General features: G+C 38.6%; 1 protein-coding gene across 2 annotated transcripts in view; it reads right to left on the bottom strand.

Moving 5' to 3' along the window:
• Positions 1–23,358, bottom strand: part of shn (zinc finger protein schnurri) — a 381,381-nt gene that overhangs the window by 25,362 nt on the left and 332,661 nt on the right. For both annotated transcript variants that reach the window (XM_090386453.1, XM_090386454.1), the window contains exon 7: positions 10,575–12,712. In XM_090386453.1, the coding sequence (XP_090242579.1) occupies positions 10,575–12,712 (2,138 nt within the window). The remainder of the gene's footprint in view (positions 1–10,574; positions 12,713–23,358) is intronic.

Here is a 23,358-nt window from a genome sequence, read left to right as displayed (position 1 = left end):
AGTTTAGTAAATAAATTTGATGAATTTGAGGTATTGCTCAAAACATCGAAGGCAGATATTGTTGGGATATCAGAGACGTGGTGTCACACAGATATAAGGGATGCAGAACTGCAATTTGGGGAGTACAATGTCTACAGAAAGGATAGACAGGATAGGAAGGGGGGGGGTTATGCTATTAGTTAAGAAACACATAAAAACCAAGGAAGTGAAGCCAGTCGATATCGCTGGACAGTGCAGTGTGGAGTCAGTTTGGTGTGACATAAACATTGGGAGATCAAAATTGAGAGTAGGAGTGTGCTATAGGCCTAATGACTCTGATGAGTATAATAAGGAACTGTACAGGGAAATAGAGTGGGCCAGTAAATCAGAGTGTCTTATAATGGGAGATTTTAATTTCCCAGATATTGACTGGAATTTGGGGGCTGGTTACTCACACACTAGCAGGGCTTTTGTGGATTTATTGGATGATTGTTTTCTACATCAGCATGTTCGGGAGGCAACTAGAGGGAGTAATACTCTTGATTTGATTATCAGCAGTGATTCTTCATGCATTAAGAATCTGCAGATAAATGAACCACTAGGTGGCAGTGATCACAGTGTGCTGAAGTGGGATTTACTCAAAGAGGTAACTACCATTAGGGGTAAAGGGAAGGGTTATTGCTTCCGTAAAGGCGACTACGATGGACTGAGACAGTATTTAAATTCTATACAGTGGGACCAACTGATGATGTTACCAACAGCAAATTCAAAATGGGAAGCATTCAAAGAACTTATCTTGGAAGCTACTAGGCTTTACATACCAACTAAGAAATACTGTTCAAGGTTTAGGCCAAAATGGATGTCAGATGAACTAATGAGGCATATGGCAGAGAAGAAAAATGCATGGGATACATACAAATTAACACATGACACAGAAGCCTATGATAGATACAAGTTGATATGCAACCAAGTTACAAAGGAGGTTAGGCAGGCGAAGGCAGATTACGAGAAATCCTTGGCAAGGGATGCAAAGAAAAACAGCAAAGAGTTCTTTACTTATGTAAACTCTAGAAGGAAGGGGATGAATCAGATTGGTCCACTTGATATTGATGGGTCAAGTGTTGATGATCCGGCTCAGGTAGCTAACAAACTAAATGAATATTTTGCATCGACATTCACACATGAGGAGTTATTCAGCGAGGGGAATGCCAGAGGTGTATTCAACTCTAGCAGTAAGCTACAGAATCTTGAAATAACTGGGAGTAAAGTGGAGGAGAAACTGTTGAAGATAAACACAAGAAAGGCACCCAGGGTGGATGGGATCTATCCAGTTATATTAAAGGAGGCAGCAAAGGAAGTAAACAAACCCTTAGCTATAATTATGAGAGCTTCCTTGGAGTCAGGGGAGGTACCCATAGACTGGAAATGTGCAAATGTGACCCCAATTCACAAAGGAGGATCAAAGGCTGACACAAGTAATTATAGACCTGTGAGCTTAACTTCTGTTCCAGGAAAATTAATGGAGGCACTGGTTAAAGAAGCACTGCAGGATCATTTAGACAAGACTTCAGTTATAGCTCAGACACAGCATGGTTTTGATAAGGGGAAGTCTTGCCTGACCAACTTGATTGGATACTATGATGCAGTCACAAAAGAACTGGATGCAGGGAATAACTTTGATATTATATACTTGGATCTTAGAAAGGCTTTTGATACTGTTGCACATGGAAGACTGCTACACAAATTGGAGCAGTGTGACATTGGAGACAAATTGCTGCTATGGATAAAGGGGTGGTTGAGGGGGAGAAGACAGAGAGTGGTAATCAATGGACACTGCTCATCGTGGACTGATGTTATTAGTGGAGTCCCTCAGGGCTCAGTGTTGGGTCCATTATTGTTTTCTGTATTTATAAATGATATTGATGATGGTATATCGGGCTTAATGTCCAAGTTTGCAGACGATACAAAGGTTGGCAGGGTTGTCAAGGACACTACTGACACTATGCTGCTGCAACAGGATCTGGAAAGGTTGAGCAGATGGGCTGAGAGGTGGCAAATGAAGTTTAACATTGACAAATGTAAAGTACTACACATGGGAAACAGCAACCCCAGAGCAACGTATCAACTCTGTGGTACTACACTGACAGTGGTAGAGAATGAAAGGGACTTGGGGGTGGTTGTGCAGGCAGATATGAAGTTCTCTGAGCAGTGCAGATGGGCTGCAAGAGTAGCTCATGGAGTATTGTCAATGATATACAGGAATTTTTCCAGCAGGGATAAGGAGGTGATTATTCCATTGTATAAGGCGATGGTCAGGCCACACCTAAAGTACTGTATACAGGTCTGGAGGCCTCATTTCAAAAAGGATGTAGAGCTGCTGGAACGAGTACAGAGAAGGGCAACAAGATTAGTGAATGGAACAAAGGGGTGCTCTTACGAAGAAAGGCTTAAGATTTGCAAATTACAGTGTCTGGAGACTAGGCACCAGCGAGGTGATCTGATAGAGGTGTATAAAGCCTTGAATGGTTTAAGCATGCTCAATGCTGATGGGATTCTTCCTCTAGCTCAGAAAAATCACCTGAGAGGGCATAAATTCAAATTGAGGAAAGACAGATGTAGGATAGACGTGCGGAAATTTGCCTTTAGCCAGCGGGTGGTTGGTTGGTGGAACAGACTTCCATCCCTTGTGGTGGAGGTTGATAGCATAAATAAGTTTAAGGCTCAGCTGGACAGGTATTTTGAACGAACAGAGGGGTGAAGTGGAAGTGGGTTTTTTTTTTTTTTTTGGCTGATGCTGCATAAGCTTGCTTTCTTGCATCAAATGCCTCTACTAATGCTAATGCTAATGTTCTTACCAAGAAAGAGCTCAAGTTCTGAAAATTGCAGTGCCTGGAGAGTAGGCTGCGAGGTGATCTGATTGAGGTATATAAGGCCTTGAATGGGTTGAGCAAGCTGAATGCTGATGGGATTCTTCTTCTTGCTCAGATTAAGAACCTGAGGGGGCATAGATTCAAATTGAGGAAAGATAGTTGTAGAATAGATGTGCGGAAATTTGCCTTTAGCCAGCGGGTAGTTGATTGGTTGAACAGACTTCCATCTTTTGTTGTGGAAGTTGATAGCCTAAATAAATTTAAGGCTGAGCTGGACAGGCATTTGGAACAAATGGAGGGGTGAAATGGGAGGGTTTTTTTTTTTTTGGGCTTGCTTTCTTGTATCATATGCCTCTGCTAATGGTAATGTATTTGCTTGACCATGATGACTCCCAGCAGTCCTTGAAATCCCTAGTACCTTTCTCTCCAGGCTGCTGCTCATTCCAATATAAGCAGTGCAAGAATCACTTTCACCTCTGCCTGCGGCTATTATAAATCTCACCAGAAACTGTGGTCATGTGAGGTATGTGATCAGTGAGGAGAATAACCTCTGAATTCCAGAAAATGTTGCCAGAAGTTCAAGACTGAATAATCAGTAGATTTTTCAGGCTTGAACTGCTTTGTAGTAGAACTGTTTGTTTGTTATTTGGTTTTTAGGAGCATTAGCAACTAGGGCCATATTGCTCCGGGATATGTGGTGGTCATTCTCTGACCTTTCTACATCCTCCATGTTTGGTGGTGACAGGCTCGAACCCCGGTCTAATCAAGAAGCGTGTGCTACGCACTGCTGCTCCTTCCCATCTGGCTACAGAGGCACCGCTTTGTAGTAGAAAATCCATTGTGTGTTTCCATTTGTAGGGATTTCTGCTTAGATTCTGGATCTCAATGGTGGATCCAAGTTTTATCACTAATCTCAACATAAAATTTGCTGCACTTTCTTTGAAATTATCCACATTTTCCAGTGAAATTGTTCCAATTATTTTTTGAAAATCACATTAACATCTTTGGGCCCCAACAAGAACAAGCCTTTGACATTCCTAGTTTAACATGAAGTAGGCATAAAACACCCAGTTTCGGAGGCTAATTGTACAATCTATGATTGTCTGTAAAAATGCACCTAGTTCATTCTGTTTTAAAGAAGCTTCTCATCTCAAAAGGATTTTCTTGGGATCACAATCAATTACACTTTTTCATATTTTCATGGTGATTTCCCTGAATCAGCTGCCCTGTTCTTGGGGCATCTTAGACATACACACTAATCAGCCTCTCACGAATTTCCTTAGCATTCTTTGGTGAGGAATTTAATGATTGCTCTTTAGTGCAATTTCTAAAAGATCCACATTATCTGCAACGGAGAGTCATGTTAGTTTTTCTAAAAAATTATAGGTTTTATGACATTATTTTGTACATAAATCATAAAGACCTACCTTACTAAAATAACAAAAATTCAAGTTTTATGACATTATTTTCATAGTCATATAACTTTTACAGTGTCCTTCATATTCATAGATTAAATTAAAGATTATTAAGTTACTGTTTACAATATTTATTAATGATACTGATGAAGGCATATCAAGCTTATTGTCTAAGTTTGCAAATGATACAAAGGCTGGCAGAATGGTTAATGATGAGAAACAGTGCATACCACGGCAAGACCTAGACAAATTGGGCTGAGAAGTGGCAATTGAGATTTAACATTGTTAATGCAAGGTACTGCATGTGGACTGCGGTAATCCCAGAATAATGTACCAATTAGGTGGTACCACACTCAAGATGGTAGGGGCAGAGATGGGAGAAACCCCTGGTGCCATTTGACACTAAACACATACCCTACACTCAAGGTGGTAGAGAATGAAAGACCTAAGGGTAATTGTACAGTCTGACATGAAGTTCTCTGAGCAGTGAAGACAGGCTGCTAGAACAGCTGATGGGATTTGGTTAGTGATATACAGGAACTTTGCCAGCAGAGACAAGAAGGTAATTATACATTGTATAAGGCAGTGTTTCCCAACCTTTTTCGAGTCGTGACCCCCTTTTATAATAGCCAAGTAATCTGCGACCCCCTTCATATTTGCATAAAAAGGCATTTTTAATAGGGTAAAGAAATCACATTAAAAATGGATTTTTCAGAATATAATTCTAATGTAATATTTAATGCGATGGTCATACTTGCATCTGGGCAACCAGCTTCAAAATTCGCAGCTGAGCATTTATTAAAGCCAACCTCATGTCATCCTCAATGTTCAGTCAGTTTCTTGCCTTTGTTTGCTATGAAGAAGCATTGAAAATCCACTCTTGCAGAGATATGTAGAGGCAAATGGAAGTAAAACTCGAAAGGTAAGCATGGTGACATTTGGATATGATTGATACATAGCACACCAGAACTGAGTCAGCAATTTTTCATAAAACAAATTACGTGCCGAGGAATCGTTCCACAGATCCAAGAATTCATCCTGTACTTCAGCGGGAATGCTGGCTACATTCAGTGAAGCAGAGGATGGGTTTTGTACCAGTGCAGCTTCTTTTTCTGTAAGCTCAGAGAAGTAGCACTGAAATTCCTTTTCAAGGGATTCAAGTAATCTCCTCCTTCAGATTCTTCTACCGCACTGCAGAGATTTCAAACATGACAATGTTTCCAAGATTTACTTTCTGATGCCAGTTTTGCAGCTTGGATACAAATGCCTGAATATTGTCTTGAAATTGGATAATGTGTGTTTCCTTTCCCTGAAGTTTTAGGTTCAGCTTATTTAGCTGATCTAAAATGTCTAATAAGTAAGCAACTCTTTTCTTCCAAGCTTCATTATTAAAGTAAGCCACAAGGTCATGTTTCCCTTGCACTTTCAGGAACAACTTGAGTTCATCTTTCGACTTAAGGACACAATTGACAACATTTCCTTTCGACAACCAGCGTACAGCAGAGTAGAAAAGAAGAACTTCGTGATCAGAATTCATGTCTTTACATAGTACTTTAAAGAGATGGGAGTTGTGGGCTCCAGATTTGATGTAATTCACAATTTTGATCAGAGAATCAAGTACCTCTTGCAGAGGAGTTGGAAGAGTCTTACTGGCAAGACCATATGGGTGAATCATGCAGTGAATGTAGTTTCAAGTGCACTACAAAACAGGAACTCTTCTTTGATGTCATCTGAATGAATATATTTCATGAAGACAAGCAACTGAGAACATGAACTTACGTCCATTGATTCATCAACTTTAAAAGAAAACAATGGAGAAACCTTGATTTCATTCAAAACCTGCTTTTTCACGTCTACGGACATATCTGAAATGTGCCTCTGAATAGTGTTATTGGATAGAGATATTTGTCGCATCGTTATCTCACTGGCTTCCCCAAGAATTAACTTCACCATCTTCAACATGCAGGGTTTGATGGCCGTTTCTCCAATCGTGTAAGGGTTTTTTTGTTTGGCAATTTCTAATGCAACTTCATATGATGCTTACACTGCTGCTGTGCTCTGTTGCTGAAAACTTCTTGTAGGATCAAGTCTCTGACGACTGAGACCAGTTTCATGGTGTTGAAAGAACTCCAAATCCTTTTTAGTATGTTCTGAATGCTTTGTCTCTAAGTGATGTTTCAGTTTTGAAGGTTTCATAGATTCATCACTGAGAATGACATTGCACAAAACACATTGTGGCTTCTCTATGCCATTGCTGATCAAGGTGGTAAAGCCAAATTTTAGATAGTCTTCTGAATATTTATGTTTTTTCTCCATGGATATGAATTTACCACAGACTGATGACAACCTACTGATGCTCTTTAGATTTTACAAAGTGCAAGCAGAAGCTAACCCAGGTTCAACAGCGAGTGGCTGGTTTCTATCATGGCGCCAACTAAAGGTGGTTGACTATTGGCAAATTAAGTTCACGCCAGTTTGCATTAGACGGCCCATCGTGAACATTATTGAATTACATCATTGCAAACATAGCAGCGTCAGCAAAACATACGGGGTGATCTTCAACTGCATTAAGAGAGTGACTTGCCTTTATTCGACGGTCTGTTTTTTTTTTTTTTTTTTAGGAGCATTAGCAACTAAGGCCATATTGCTCCGGGATATGCTCAAACCCCGGTCTAATCAAGAAGCGTGTGCTACGCACTGCTGCTCCTTCCCACCTGGCTACGGAGGCACCTCAATGGTCCGTATTCAACAGTCTGTTATTCACACATCGGCTGCGTGGGTAGCACACTGGTATCATCACAGTCCTCCCCACACCGGGTGGAAAATTCCCAGGTTCGAATCCCATCGATGACGCGAGGAATAATGGGCTTTTTTCACTTCGCAGCTAAGTTAGTCAGTCTAAGGCATAGATAGCAAGGTTTCCCCCTCAGATACTGGGGTTTTTTCGTCCAGCAAAACAGGAAAATCGATCAGAGAACACGCAATTTATAGACAGAAACATGGGTAATGTAATCAATTACGAGTAACCCCAATATAATAATTTAATTTAATGTTATTCATACATCGAGATACTGATTAAAAATTAATTTTGCATCATAGTGAATATTTTTTTCAGTTTACTATTTGTAACATAGAATTTTATTCTAATGATAATACTGCATTTGTATATTTTATTTTTAGGGAGTGAATCAAGGTCTGCCACGGCAGAAATTTGAAAAAATATTAAAGGCTGGTCATAGCAAATAATTAAAACAATATAAAATGTTTAATATGTATGAACACAGCGAGCTTTTAATACTGCTGCAGTGGACCTTAAGTCACTTCATTTATCAAAAATCACTGTTACAACTACTAGTAGAATATTGTAGTGTGGCCATATGCCATATTGAAATAAATAAGTGTTGAAAACCTTCATGGTGAAATTTCCTATAAAAATAATTGCAACTAAAAAATAACTATGGTGACCCCCCAAGAAAACTCCCTTGGGGGTTGCGACCCACAGGATGGGAACCCAGGGTATAAGGCAATGGTTAGGCTGCTTCTTGAGTACTGCATGGGTCTGAAAGTCTCATTTGGGGAAAGATATGGATCTCTTGGAATGGATGCAGGGAAGAGCAACCAAATTAGTCAAAGAAACTAAATGGGAATTCTTACCACAAAAGACTTTGATTCTGCAAATTTTAGCACCTGGAAACTAGGCACATGAGGAGACCAGATTAAAATGTTTTAAGGCTTTAAATGGATTGAATAAACTTATGATGATGGTATTCTTACTCTTTCTTCGATAAGACACACAAAGGGAAATTAAACTTAAATTGAAGAGGGATTGGTAGATCAGGATAGATGGGCAGAAATTTGCTTTCAGCCAGAGCAATTCATTGTTCAAACAAACTGTCAGCTGTTGTTTTAAAAGTGGGTAGTTTGAATAAATTTAAGGTAGAATTAGACATATTACTAGAAGGGATGGGCAGATGTGGTGGGTAGTGGTTTTTTTTTTTTTTTTGGCTGATTCTGTATAAGTTTGCTTCCTTGCATCATTTACTACTACCACCACCACCACCACTACTACTACTACTACTAATAATAATAATAAAAATAATAAGTTAAAAATTATTTTCACTAAATACACATGGTGTTTTTATATTAACTATCTCTAATATTAATAATATTCTTTACATCACTTCTGATATAGATAATTTAACCAGATTTTTTTGGAAAATGCATTCTTTTTAACTATTCAAATTGAGAAATATTACCCGAGAAATTCTGGTAATACTGTATAAACCCAGCTATACAGAATCAATGGGGACTGGGGAGTGCTGGTTGCATGAGTATTACTCTCATAGAAGCCTGTGCACTAAACAGTGAATTGCTATAATGTGAAGTGACATTTCTTAGTCTCAACTAGTGTATATGCCATGCTTTATTTCCTTTTGACTTAATTTTAAAATACTTTTTTTCACACTACTTGTCACTAAAAACATGTTACTAATTGTGCTTATAATATAATTTGTTTAAGAGTCAAGGTTATATACTCTATGAATAAACTAACATTTTTAACCTTTTTTAATCTACAAATAACTAGTTTCTGTTTTAATGTTAACAACACATTGAAGTTTTTCACCAACTTTCTGATCTTTATCAGATAACAGACCAATGGGTTATGGATATGTTGATAACAATACAATTGCTCAAGTAACTGACAACATTTAATCACTGCAGCTAGCCAAAAAAAGACAAACTGCAGGGCCTCTGATAGTCACTTTTGATATAATATAATGTTTTGCAACTTTCCAAACTGTTTTTTAGAAAGTTTTTCCTGTTTTGTAAACAATACTGTTTTTATTTAGCATTGTATAATAATATTTATAAATATTTATATTTTCATTAAAAAAAAAAAAATTAATTTTCAGTCTCTTTGCTATTACGTAAGTAGGCAGGTAGTGCAATTCTTTTTTATGTATAGTTGTGCCCCCATATCTGCTGATTCAGTTATCCGCGGCTAACCATGAAAAAAAAAAAAAAAAACTGAACACATACTACTCGTGTCCAATACAATGTTTCCCTTTATTTTTTTATGATGTCGATTTTAAATTGAATAGCTTTCCCTTTATTTTTTACAATGTCGCGTATGGTTTGGTCACCAACATTATAATGGTTGTTTAGAGATTTAACGGATGCACCGTTTTCAAACTTTTGAATAATTTCAAGTTTTCGTTTAATTTTAAAGCACAACTCTTGCATTTGCCCATCATTTTTGCAATTTCTAAACAAAAAAAAAGTTACCATAAAAAAAATTCCAACATCCCTGACATAAATAATGAAACAAAATTTGTCCTTTTGCGGTGTGATGAAACACAACAATCTACGTGATGCACTAAATCAAACTAAACATTTGGTCTCTCTTTTTTTTTTCTTTTGAGCGGTAAGTGTGAAGACAGCAGGGGTTGCAAGATAATAGGTACGCTAATCTCCCAATGATGACTTATAACGCTGGTTCTTGTCACTTATTTACGACTTGCAAAATAAATGTTTATACCTATTCTAGTTATTACTTGAATTTTATGATTTCTGGTTGATTTTTTTTAAATTTGGAGTCTTGAAGTGTCCCGGTTAATCCAATTCTGGTAAATCGAGAGAGTCTGCTGTACTTTATTATTACTGTATTTAATGTTGGTAATGTCTTACTGTGTGTTTAATTTATCAATTAAACTTTATTATACGTACGTACAAGAAAATCACGTTATATGTGGGGTCAGCAGGTGTTCGCTTATATCTGCAGTTTCGGCCATCCACGGTAGGTCTTGGAACGTATCCCCCACGGATACGGGAGTCTTACTGTATATTATTTTTCAAGTGGCAGAGCTGTGTGAACTTTCCAGATGGATGACAGATAGCTGGGCTTCTACTGTATATTCTAAAAACTACCCCAATTCAGCAAACATGAAAAAAAAAAAAAAAAAAAAAAAAACACACAAGAATTATTATTTAATATTTTTGGGAATGGTCAACTGGTAGCGGAATCTGCAAGCCTGATCCTGCATCATTAAGAGTAATTCTGTGAAGCTTATTAATCTAATTTCACATTTGCATTTTCAATTCAATCAATTATTTTAAGGTCTGATTCCCCACCATTATAATAAAATGCATAAAGCTCCCCACAAGCATAAATAAGCTAATCATCATTAGCTAATTTATGCGTAAATCATAAATTATTACATAAAAGAAATAATTATCTGTAAATCCATGCAAATATAAGAAAGGTTCAGAAAATTACAGGGTTTTTAACATATTTTTCGAATAGTAATACCTGTTGTAAAGTGTTCTGATTTAAAAACTGCCTTCCACATAATTCACAAGTAAAATCCTGTTTCTGAGAGTTTGATATATGAACTGGGGGTTCTGTTATGGCAGTGCTACCTGAAGTTTGTGAAGTAACTTCAGCAGGTGGGCTCCAACCTGTGTGATCACAGTATAAATGTACTTGGAGGAACTTGGCACTTTTGAAGAGACGGCCACACATGTGACAAGTACATGACCTATGGAGGGATAAGCTGGGATCCATTTCTCCTGGCTTTCTGGAACACTCATGCCCACTGTCTTTTTGGTGAGGCACAGTATACTGAGATGATGGAGAGACTGGCCCTTCTCCTTCAGAAAATCCTGTAGAAGAAAAGTAAGCCTCTATCAGTTCTGATGGTTCTTGCTTTACTCCTGTACTCACTGCTGATGATGGTATAAATGTTGATGGAGATGATACAAGGGAGGTACTAGTCGGAAGCCCTGTCTGCTCAGATGCAGTTTTATTACAATCAGTCAAGTTATAGGCTGTCAATGGTGGTAAAGGTTTGGCACTCTCAGGATCTGAGGGCGATTGATCGCTGCTTTGCCAGCGCATTCTACGAGGATCCCTCTGATATAATTTCTGAGCCATTATTTGAAGACTCTCAAGTGAATTATTACAGTCTGTGGTGTCTATTTCATTTAAGCTGACTCCAGATCGTTCCATTTCAGCATACATACCAAATGGTAATTTTCCCAAACATTCCAGTTTCATTATATGCATTTTTGAGCGCAAATGTTTAGCCAGATGTCCATGGATACGAAAAGCAATTTTGCAATCGGCACATTTAAATGGTCTGGGATTGTCTGTAGTTGGAGTTCCAAAAGTCATATTCATATTCACTTTGTTGTAATGGCTCACTGAACGCTTATGTTTTTGCAGGTGGCCTTTTGTACGAAAAGAGACAGCACAATTGTCACAACGAAAAGGACGTTCAAAGTAATGAATATTAACATGCAATCGGAGTTGACTTGGCTTTGCAAAGGTTTTATTACAAATACCACATACACATCGACCCTCTTCTAAACAAGATGATGTGCTAGGCATTATGAATTCAGCTTGGGCTTGAGCAAGGGCATGAGGCTCATCAGGAGGAATATCTCCAGAAGTAAGGAAATGAACTGGGAGAGAATCATGTGGAAAAATATGTGGAGAATTATCTTCTGGAGTTGGTGACGTAACAGGAGAATACATTCTGTAATCAGATGGATCAGGACTAGACTGGTCATTAATATATTCAAGATCCTTTCTTCCTTGTGCTTCTAATGATGTATCTCCCTGTACTTCTGGTAGGTAAATATATGGTGTTTGTGAATTACTCTGAATTACTCTATTATTAAAAGAATGATTGTCTTCTGGTGAACTAAAACCTGTATTACTGCTGTTTTCTCTAATGTCATAGTTCTGCACTGGCCTAGAAGAAATTTTTCTCCCTTCGTATTGTGGATAAATATTTGAAGCCTCTGATTTAGTCATCTCAGTGATTTTCTTTTTATTTGGAGACATAAAATGGAAGCTTGGCAAAATCTCACTTCTGTTATCAATTCTACTTCTTGAAACCCTCAAATCCATTGGTTCATCTGTATCTGGTTCAACCCACTTACTGGGAGAATATCGTGATTCACTACTAATAGGAGGATTACTCCAATCGTGCATGAGCAATGAACGAGCAGTACAGCGTGCTTCTCTAGCCACAGATATTGAGTAACGCCTTCCATATTGCTCCCTGTGAGGTGCCTCAAACATATCCTTGGTTGTATCATCACTGACTTCTGATGGGACACTCTGTAAATGGGTTGATATGTGTTCTTGTTGATCTCTGTTGGTATTTAATGGAATGTCTACAGAGTATGATCGAGGTCTATGACCAAGAGGTTCCGCAGGCAACCATAAAACTGGAGGGCTTCCAATCAAGGACTGGTCAGAAGGTACATTACTGTCAGGTATGCTGGACTCTGTAGTACTTCTAGATCTGGACACAGGGGACCACGTACTGCCAAATGAAGTGATTCCAGCTTGATTTACTACGAGACAGGCAGCAGTGGCAGGAGTATCTGGATGTATATCTACTATTGGCAGGTCACATGGTTCATCAATTCTTTCATCTGAATAAAAAACAAAGAAATAAAAAGAAAATATTTTGTTTGAAAATAAATTATTTATTTAACAGTGTATAAATGCTAACTTCTGCCAAATTCAATAACATATTATGTTTAAGGGTGCGCGCTTTTACAAATTCATATAATTCAAAACATTATTAATGTGCATATTTTAAAACTACACTGCCTTGATTTTTTAAAAGAATATTTAGAAAGTGCTGACAAAAGGACTATCTTGTCTCTTATGCAGCTAGAGCATTTTCAAAGCATGTGAAAACTTAAAAAATGATGATAAAATGTTATTAAAATAAAACAAGTTAAATTTTATTTTATGTTTCAAATTTTTGCATTCTTCAAATATGCTAGCTGTAAGAGGATATAAGATGCTGCCGGCAAGAAAATATCAATTGTAAGTGCTCACCAAAATATTCTTTCAAAATCAGTGTAGTGGAGTGTTACAATATACTTTATGCATACTTTTTTAAGATTCTCCTTTTTATTATTTATAAAGGAGAGTTTTATAACAACATTCTGCTATATAACAAACAGTGTAGCATGTTATATATTAAACACAATAAGAAACACCATAATCAAATAATATTTCTAGACTTTATGGTTTGTTTTATCATAAAAATTATCACTCACACACACACACACACACACACCACCACCACCACCAGCAGCAGGACCAATTCTTTATTTTGATTTCTTTAGCCATATAAAGCATTATTCATTTTTTTTAATAAATAATTTTTTTCATGATATACACAAGGTGTGCAATAAAGTTCCTGGACTAGTGCTATAAAAGGAACACAAAGTGAAAGAGCTCAAAAATGGTTTCATTTTTATTCAATTGCCACTTGATTGAATGCTCTTATTACACCATTCTAAAAGTTTCTGAAGAGAGTCAGCAAAGGTGTCAAAGAGACGATGTTTAGTTTGGTGGTTTCATTTTCTTTTATGTCCTCAACATCCTGAAATCTCTTTCCTTTGAAATCAATTTTCATCTTGGGAAAGAGGAAGAGGTCCACTAGTGCAAGATTGGGAGAGTAGGGTGAATGGTCGCATCTGTACAATGCTACATTTTGTCGGAAATGTCTTCATGACAAATCCAGAATGGGCAGGAGCACTTGTTGTGCAACGTGAACCAGTTGCCTCTCTCTCTCAAAATTGTGGCCCCACCCAGGAAATGTGCTTCAAAGCATTTTCAGGGTGAGGTACAAGGTACAGGTCTTTGAAGCATCTGTACAATGAATGTGGCATTGGCTCTCTCCCCTTCAGGTACAAATTCATTGTGAATCATATCCTGTTTATCAAAAAATAGGATTAGCATCGTATTGATCCTGAACTTCTGTAAACAAACCTTTTGAGCCTTGGTGCATATGCAGTGAAGTCCACTGCATATGCTCTGTTACTTTGTCTCTGGGCCATCCTGAAACACCCAACACTCGTTGTTTGTTTGTTTGTTATTTGGTTTTTAGGAGCATTATCAACTAAGGCCATATTGCTCCGGGATATGCAGTGGTCATTCCCTGACCTTTCCGCATCCTCTGTATTTGGTGGTGATAGACTCGAACCCCGGTCTAATCAAGAAGCATGTGCTACGCACTGCTGCTCCTTCCCACCTGGCTATGGAGGCACCACCCCACCCAACACTCATCTCCAGAGACAATACTGTCAAGGAAATTAGAATTGGAAGAAGAGAATACAGCAGAGCCAGTGGAAACAGTAACTAAAATAAATTTAATAGTTAGCTTTCAGGTTGACGAACCCCTTCTTCAGCAAGAAAGGTTTGTTGTTTGTTTGTTTGTTTGTTTAGTTTTTAGGAGCATTAGCAACTAAGGCCATATTGCTCCGGGATATGCGGTGGTCAATCAAGAAGCGTGTGCTACGCACTGCTGCTCCTTTCCACCTGGCTACGGAGGTGCCACAAGAAAGGTACATACATACAGAAATGCAAACATAACATAAAATGTTAGGAATGGAATTAACTAAACTAAATAGGCAGTGTGTGCTCAGATGATTGGGAGAGCACATACATGAATGCGAGAGTGTTCAGTCACTCAGTAGGCCAGATCAGGTGATTGTTGTTGGTATGCGGCGCACATATGGGATTGCTGCCAGCATTTGTCATGATTCAAAACTACTGACTCCAAAATTGGGTGTAGCCTTGTACCTCTACTGTGATTTAAAACTTTTTCTTGACAAGTCGGGATGAAGTCTTCACATAATGACACTCTTTGTTGCTTCTGTTTATTTATGAGGTTGTGCAGCACAAATTTTGCAGAGGTCTCACTTTTCTCTAAATCTCCATGCAGAATTTAACAAATCATATCTTTATTCATATTTAACTTATCAGCCATCATTCTGAGTATTAAATGATGATCTTTTGCCACAATTTCGCAAAATTTTGCGACCCATTAGTTCAACTGACATCCATTTAGGCCTAAAGCTTGACCAGATTCAGTGCCGTCGTGGTATGGTAGCCATTCAGGCAAATGCTTAGAGTGCCATTTGGGATTTGGGCATGGGGTGCTTTACTGTTGTGCAGATTATTTAATTTTATGCATAATCCATATGCCCTAGGCAAAAAATGCTTATTTGCATAGGGTGCAAAAATATCTCACAATGGCACTGACCAGATTATTTAGTTAGTATGAAAAGCTCGTACCGTCCAAGATTAATTCCTTGAATGCTACCCATTTAGAATTTGTTGTTGGTAACATCATCAATCCCGATGTAGAGAATTTAAAAACTGTCTGAGACTACTGTATTCAACTTTACGAAAGCAAAAACCCTTCCTTTTACCCCTGATGGCAATTACATCTTTAAGTAAATCCCACATCAGTACACTACGATCACTGCCACCTAGTAGTTCTTTTATTTGAAGATTCTTAATGCATGAATAATCACTGCTGATAAACAAATCAAGGGTATTACTCCCTCTCACTACCTCTCAAACATGCTGCTGTAGAAAATAATCATCCAATAAATCCACAAAAGTCTTGCTAGTGTGCAAGTTACCAACCCACAAGTTCCAGTCAATATCTGGGAAGTTAAAATCCCCCATTATAAGACATTCTGATTTACTGACCCACTATTTCTCTGTACAGTTCATTGTACTCATCAGATTCATTAGGCCTAATAACACACTCCCACTCTTATTTTTGGTTTCCCAGTGCTTCATCACCAGCCATTTTCAATCCACTTCAGGATGAAGGCCTCTCCAGCAACTTTTCAGTTCCTTCTGTTTTGTGCAATGGCCATCCATTTACTACCCACAAACTCATGAATTTCATCTATCCATCTCAGCCGTTGTTTTCCAGGTTTTCTTCTAGCTCCTCTTGGGCACCATTCTGTTATTTTCTTAGTCCATCTGTCATCATGTCTTCGAGCTAACTGTCCTGCCCAAGACGATTTTAGTTCTTTAGTTTTGATAAGAATGTCCTTTACTTGAGTTTGCTGCCTAATCCATGTGTTTCTCTTCTTATCTCACAGTCTCATTCCCAATATAATTTGTTCCATTCTTCGCTGTGTAGTTCTCAGCTTCTCTTCCATTCTTTTGGCGAGCGCCCAAGTTTCACTTCCATAAGTCATGGTGGAGAGTATACATTGGTTCATTATTTTACATTTCAGACAAACTGGGATATTGCTCTTCAGTATGTGACTATATTTCCTGAATGCTGTCCATCCAAAATTTATTCTTCTCTTGACTTCCAGCCATTTATCATTATTACAGCTAATAACTTGTCCCAGATAAGTATATGACTCCACCTTTTCAATTACTGCTCCTTCAATCATTATGTCCCTTTCTGTGGCATACTTGTTCATCATTACTTTTGTTTTAGCCATGTTCATCTTTAGTCCAAAATCCTTACTAACTGTTCATAACTGATTAAGATTTTCCTCTAATTTTTTGGGATCATGGCTCATGACCACAATGTCATCTGGAAATCGTAAATGGTTTAGGTACTCTCCATTCACATTGACTCCTTTCTGTGACCAGTCTAATCTTCTGAAAGCTCCCTCAAGGGCAGCAGTAAACAGCTTCAGAGATATTATCTCCTTGTCGAACTCCTTTCTCGATTTTAAATTTGCTACTGTCTTTGTCTAGAGTCTAATAAAGGAAGTAGCGTTCTCATATATTTTCTTCAAAATCATAATATATGGGGTATCTTGGTGTTTTGCATAATGGTGTTTTATATTCATTTGCTTTCTCCATTAGCTGTGATATTTTGTGGATTTATTGGATGATTGTTTTCTGCAGCAGCATTTTGAGAGGCAACCAGAGAAAGTAATACTCTTGATCTGGTTATCAGCAGTGATCATTCGTGTATTAAGAATTTGCAGATAAAGGAACCACTAGGCGGCAGTGATCACAGTGTACTGATGTGGGATTTACTTAAAGATTTAATTACCATCAGGGATAAAGGAAAGGGTTTTTGCTTCCGTAAAGATGAGTACAGTAGTCTCCGACAGTTTTTAAATTCTGTACAGTGGGATCAATTGACGATGTTACCAACAGTAAATTCTAAGTGGGAAGCATTCAAGGAATTAATCGTGGATGCTACTAAAAGTTTCATACCGATTAAGAAATATTGTTCAAGGTTTAGGCCTAAATGGTTATCTAATGGACTAATGAGACTTGTAACAGAGAAGAAAAATGCATGGGATGCATATAAATTATCAAGTGACTCAGAAGCCTATGGCAGATATCAGCTAGTCTGTAATCAGGTCACAAAGGAGGTTAGGCAGGCGAAGGCAGATTACGAGAAATCCATGGCAAAAGATACTAAGAAAAACAGCAAGGATTTCTTTACTTATATAAACTCTAAAAGGAAGGGGATGAATCTGATTGGTCCACTTGACATTGATGGTTCGACTGTTGATGATTCTGCTCAGATAGGAAACAAACTGAATGAGTATTTTGCATCTACATTCACACATGAGGAATTATTAAGGTTTGAAAATGGCAGAAGGTTATCAAATTGTAGCAGGATACGTAACGATTTTGTAATAACTGAGAGCAAAGTGGAGGAGAAATTGTTGAAGTTAAACATAAGAAAAGCACCCGGGGTGGATGGGATCTATCCAGTTATATTAAAGGGGGCAGCAAAGCAACTAAGCAAACCCTTGGCCATAAATATGAGAGCATCCTTGGACTCAGCGGAGGCTCCCACAGACTGGAGATGTGCAAATGCATCCCCAATTCACAAAGGGGGATCGAAGGTTGACACGAGTAATTACAGACCAGTTAGTTTAACTTCTGTTCCGGGTAAAATAATGGAGTCACTGGTTAAAGATGCATTGCAGGATCATCTAGACAAGACTGCAGCAATAATTCAGACACAGCATGGGTTTGTTAAGGGAAAGTCTTGTCTGACAAATTTGATAGGATATTATGATGTGGTTACAAAGGAACTGGATGCAACAAATAATTTTGATATCATATATTTGGATTTCAGGAAAGCTTTTGACACTGTTGCGCATGGAAGACTATTGTACAAATTGGAGCAGAATGGTATTAAGGGTAAGTTGCTAAAATGGATAAAAGGATGGTTAAGTGGGAGAAGACAGAGGGTGGTAATCAATGGGTGCTGCTCTTCGTGGACTAATGTTATTAGTGGAGTCCCACAGGGTTCGGTGTTAGGTCCACTTTTGTTTTGTATATTTATCAATGATATTGATGAAGGTATATCAGGCTTAATGTCGAAGTTTGCAGATGATACAAAAGTTCGCAGGGTTGTTAATGACAGTAATGGCAGTGTGCTACTGCAATAGGATCTAGATAATTTGAGCAGATGGGCTAAGAAGTGGCAACTGAAGTTTAAATTTGACAAATGCAAAGTACTGCATATGGGTAGAAGTAACCCCAGAGAAACGTACCAACTGTGTGGTACTACACTTAAGGTTGTAGAAAATGAAAAAGACCTGGGAGTAATTGTGCAGTCAGATATGAAGTTTTCTGAGCAATGCAGACAGGCTGCCAGGGCAGGTAATGGGGTTTTGTCAATGATATATAGGGATTTTGCTAGCAGGGAGAAGGAGGTGATTGTCCCTCTGTATAAGGCAATGGTCAGGCCACGCCTTGAGTACTGTGTACAGGTCTGGAGGCTTCATTTTAGGAAGGATGTAGATTTACTTGAGCGTGTACAGAGAAGGGCAACAAGATCAGTGAGGGGAATGAAGGGATCCTCTTACCAAGAGAGGCTTAAGTTCTGCAAATTGCAGTGGCTGGAGACTAGGCACCTGCACGGTGATCTGATTGAGGTGTATAAGGCCTTGAATGGGTTGAGCACGCTGAATTCTGATGGGATCCTTCCACTTGTTCAGATTACGAACCTAGGGGGGCATAAATTCAAATTAAGAAAAGACAGATGTAGAATAGATGTGTGGAAATTTGCCTTTAGCCAGCGGATGGTTAATTGCTGGAACAAACTTCCATCTGTCATTGTGGAAGTTGACAGGTTAAATAAATTTAAGGAGGAACTGGACAGGCATTTGGAGGGAATGGTGTGATTTTTTTTTTTTTTTTTTTTTTGGCTGATGCTGCATAAGATCATACACTTGCTTTCTTGCATCAGATGCCACTACTACTACTATATTATGTGAAGATGATCCATAGTTGAGAATCCTGTCCTAAAGCCAGCTTGCTCTTTCGGTTAATTCTCATCAAGTATTCTTTCTAATCTGTTAGTGATGACCCTTGTGAACAACTTGTAGATGTGGGATAACAAGCTAATTGGTCTATAATTTCCAATTTCTGATTTATTTCCTTTCTTATGCAGAAAAACTATGATTGCATTATTCCACTGCTTAGGCGTCACACCTTTTCTAATGCATTTTGTGAAGAGCCTTGCCAGTTTTTGTGTTATGTCTCTCCCTCCCAATTTTAACAACTCTACAGTAACTTCATCTTTCCCCGGGGCTGTCTGATTCTACATTTTCTTCAACACCTGTTCTACCTCATCAGGAAGAATATCGGGTATGTCGTATGTGTTGCTAATTTGCGATCCCTCTTCCCCACTGCTGGCATCATTTCCTCGCTCCCTGTATAATTCTCTATAGTAGTCTTCTGCTATTTGAATTATGCCTTCTCTGCTATTTATAAGTACACCATTGCTATTCTTTAGTTTCAGTATCATTTGTTTTTTTTTTTTTTTTTTTTTTGATTTGGTAGTTGTTGGCGCATCGGCTTCTATGGCCATATTGCACCTCCCAAGGTTTTTTTTTGCAGTACTTTGATCCAAGCCCGAGGCGGGAATCGAACCCGCGACCTTGGGTTGCCGGGCAGGTACTTTACCCACTCGGCTAGCCCGGTCGGCCCAGTATCATTTGTCTTTCTGTATTACTGTTCATGGCTGCTGATTTAAGTCCTTTGTTTTCCCTTAATGCTTGTTCTACTTTTCTTGTGTTAAATCTTCTTAGGTCCTCTCTGAGCCTCTTTCTAATGGCTTTGTATAACTCAGTATACTCAATTTTCTCCTTGTAAGTGTTTATCTTGCTCTTCAATTGTCACCTTCGGTTCATCATAATAAGTGTTTCTTGACTAATTTTTTCCTCTTTGGATATCTTTTTCTCTATAGGTTTCTTGGGCTTTATCACTTTCAGAAAGTTGTAATATTCCTTGTCGATATCTTGGTCCGGAGCAGTCTGCAGAAGCTCAAACTTGTTCTTAAGTTCCAGTACATACTGTTCTTTCTCGTCTTCTGTTATCTCAAAGATCTTCGTATTATTTACTTGAGTCAGTTTTTTCCTTTTCTTTCCTTTCCTACATCTATATCAAGTGTACATCTTACCATTCTGTGATCACTGCCAACATTTACCTTATTCAGGAGGTAACATCATTCACAGTATATCTTCTGTTAGTGAGGATGAAGTCGATTTAGCATTAGCATTAGAAGAGGCATATGATGCAAGAAAGCAAGCTTATGCAGCATCAGCCAAAAAAAAAAAAAAAAACACTTCCACTTCACCCCTCCTCCGTCCGTTCGAAATACCTGTCCAGCTGAGCCTTAAATTTATTTAGGCTATCAACTTCCACAACAAGGGATGGAAGTCTGTTCCACCAACCAACTACCGCTGCCTAAAGGCAAATTTCCGCACATCTATCTTACATCTGTCTTTCCTCAATTTGAATTTATGCTCTCGCAGGTGATTATTCTGAGCAAGAGGAAGAATTCCATCAGCATTGAGCATGCTCAAACCATTCAAGGCCTTAAATACCTCTATCAGATCACCTCGCCGGTGCCTAGTCTCCAGACACTGTAATTTGCAAAATTTAAGCCTTTCTTCGTAAGAGCAACCCTTGCTCTTGTTGCCCTTCTCTGTACTCGTTCCAGCAGCTCTACGTCCCTCCTGAAATGAGGCCTCCAGACCTGTATACAGATGTTGTTGTTTTGGTTTTTAGGAGCATTAGCAACTAAGGCCATATTGCTCCGGGATATGCGGTGGTCATTCCCTGACCTTTCCGCATCCTCCGTATTTGGTGGTGACGGGCTCGAACCCCGGTCTAATCAAGAAGCGTGTGCTATGCACTGCTGCTCCTTCCCACCTGGCTACAGAGGCACCCCTGTATACAGTACTCAAGGTGTGGCCTGACCATTGCCTTATACAAGGGAATAATCACCTCCTTATCCCTGCTAGAAAAATTCCTGTATATTATTGACAAGACACCATGAGCTACTCTTGCAGCCCATCTGCACTACTCAGAGAACTTCATATCTGCCGGCACAATTACCCCCAGGTCCCTTTCATTCTCTACCACTGTCAGTGTTGTACCACAGAATTGATACGTTGCTCTGGGGTTGCTGTTTCCCATATGTAGTATTTTACATTTGTCAATGTTAAACTTCATTTGCCACCTCTCAGCCCATCTGCTCAACCTTTCCAGATCCTGTTGCAGCATAGCGTCAGTAGTGTCCTTAACAACCCTGCCACTAGGGGCCCGACAGCTAAAAGGTCAGAGGAACAACACAACATGACACTACACAACATAAACATGTACCTTACACTTTTTAAAATCTCTGGCCTTCACAGTGTTCTGTGTTTCACAAACAGAGTACACAACACGGAGATGGGGGAAACCCCTTGGGCCGTTAGACAATGAACACTTTACACTTTTACTCCTGGCATTGGTGTACATGCAAGTATACATGCCCCTGTTCTTACTCTTAGTTATGCTAACGCAGCCCATGTATTTACTTGTTCCATGGTGACTCCCAGCAGCCCTTGAAATCTCCGGCACTTGCTTTCCAGGCTGCTGCTCATTCTAATAGAAGCAGTGCAAGAATGGCTTTCACCTTTGCTTGCATCTACTGTTAATCTATTAGCCTGTGAATCTCCCCAAGTCAGCAGTTTTCCAATTCACCTAACATTGCCTTGATAGAATCAGCAAATATTCTTGCACTCTCTCTATTTAATTGTATCTCATCCCTGTAAAAACACTCCTGTTAACAAGCACGAACCAGGATGAAAAAATTTCTACCCCATGAGCCTTGCACAATCTCTCCAGGGCTGAATTTATTGACAAAGCTCTCGTCATATACTCCCTCCTGTAATATCTGGGCAGAATTGCAAACACTTTCAAATTTGGTGCCTCCATAGCCAGGAGCAGCAGTGCGTAGCACACGCTTCTTGATTACACTGGGTTTCGAGCACGTGGCCACTAAATACGGAGGATGTGGAAAGGTGAGGGAATAACCACAGCATATCCCCGGAGCAATATGGCCTTAGTTGCTAATGCTCCTTTAAAAAAAAAACAAAAAAACAAACTTTCAAATTTAACCCTAACTTGCGACTTTTTTTCGCTTGTGATGTGTACTTTAAGTAATTCTGCAGATATCCTACTCTTAATATCATTAATACCATGTACAGCAATATCACCTTTTGTGCATTAAAGATGATATCTGCTCTATGTCATCAATTTTTGTCCCTGGCAGACATATCCTGGTCCTATTCCACATATCCTTTTTGCACAATATATTTCCTGTTTCCCCGACAATAGAAGTTTTTTAGAACTAATAAGACTAATTGTAGAGAATAAAAATGAATGGGATGCATATAAATTATCAGGTGACACAGAAGCCTATGGTAGATATAAGCTAGTTTGTAATCAAGTCACAAAGGAGATTAGGCAAGCAAAGACAGATTATGAGAAATCTTTGGCAAGGAATGCAAATAAAAGCAGCAAAGACTTTTTTATTTAGGTAAATTCTAGAAGGAATGGAATGAATCAAATTGGTCCACTTGATATCAATGATTAGACTGTTGATGATCCTGCTCAGGTTAGCTGACAAACCAAATGAGTATTTTGCATCTATATTCACACATGAGGAATTCTGTAGGGGAGGCCAGAAGTTTATCAAACTCTGATATGGAGCTAAATGATTTTTTAATAACTGAGAGTAAAGTGGACGAGAAATTGTTGTAATTACAGACCTGTTAATTTAATTTCTGTTCTGGGGAAAATAATGGAGTCACTGGTTAAAGATGCATTGCAGGATCATCTAGACAAGACTGCCGTTATAATTCAGACACAGCATGGGTTTCTTAAGGGGAAGTCTTGTCTGACAAATTTGATTGGATACTATGATGTGGTCACAAAGGAACTGGATGCAAAAAATAATTTTGATATCACGTACTTGGATTTC

This window comes from Mastigoproctus giganteus, chromosome 12 (genome assembly GCF_048544385.1).
Source record: "Mastigoproctus giganteus isolate SK-2022 chromosome 12, ASM4854438v1, whole genome shotgun sequence".
Classification (NCBI taxonomy): domain Eukaryota; kingdom Metazoa; phylum Arthropoda; class Arachnida; order Uropygi; family Thelyphonidae; genus Mastigoproctus; species Mastigoproctus giganteus.
The sequence above is the reverse complement of the archived record's forward strand: the minus strand, read 5'-3'. Positions and strand labels throughout refer to the sequence as shown.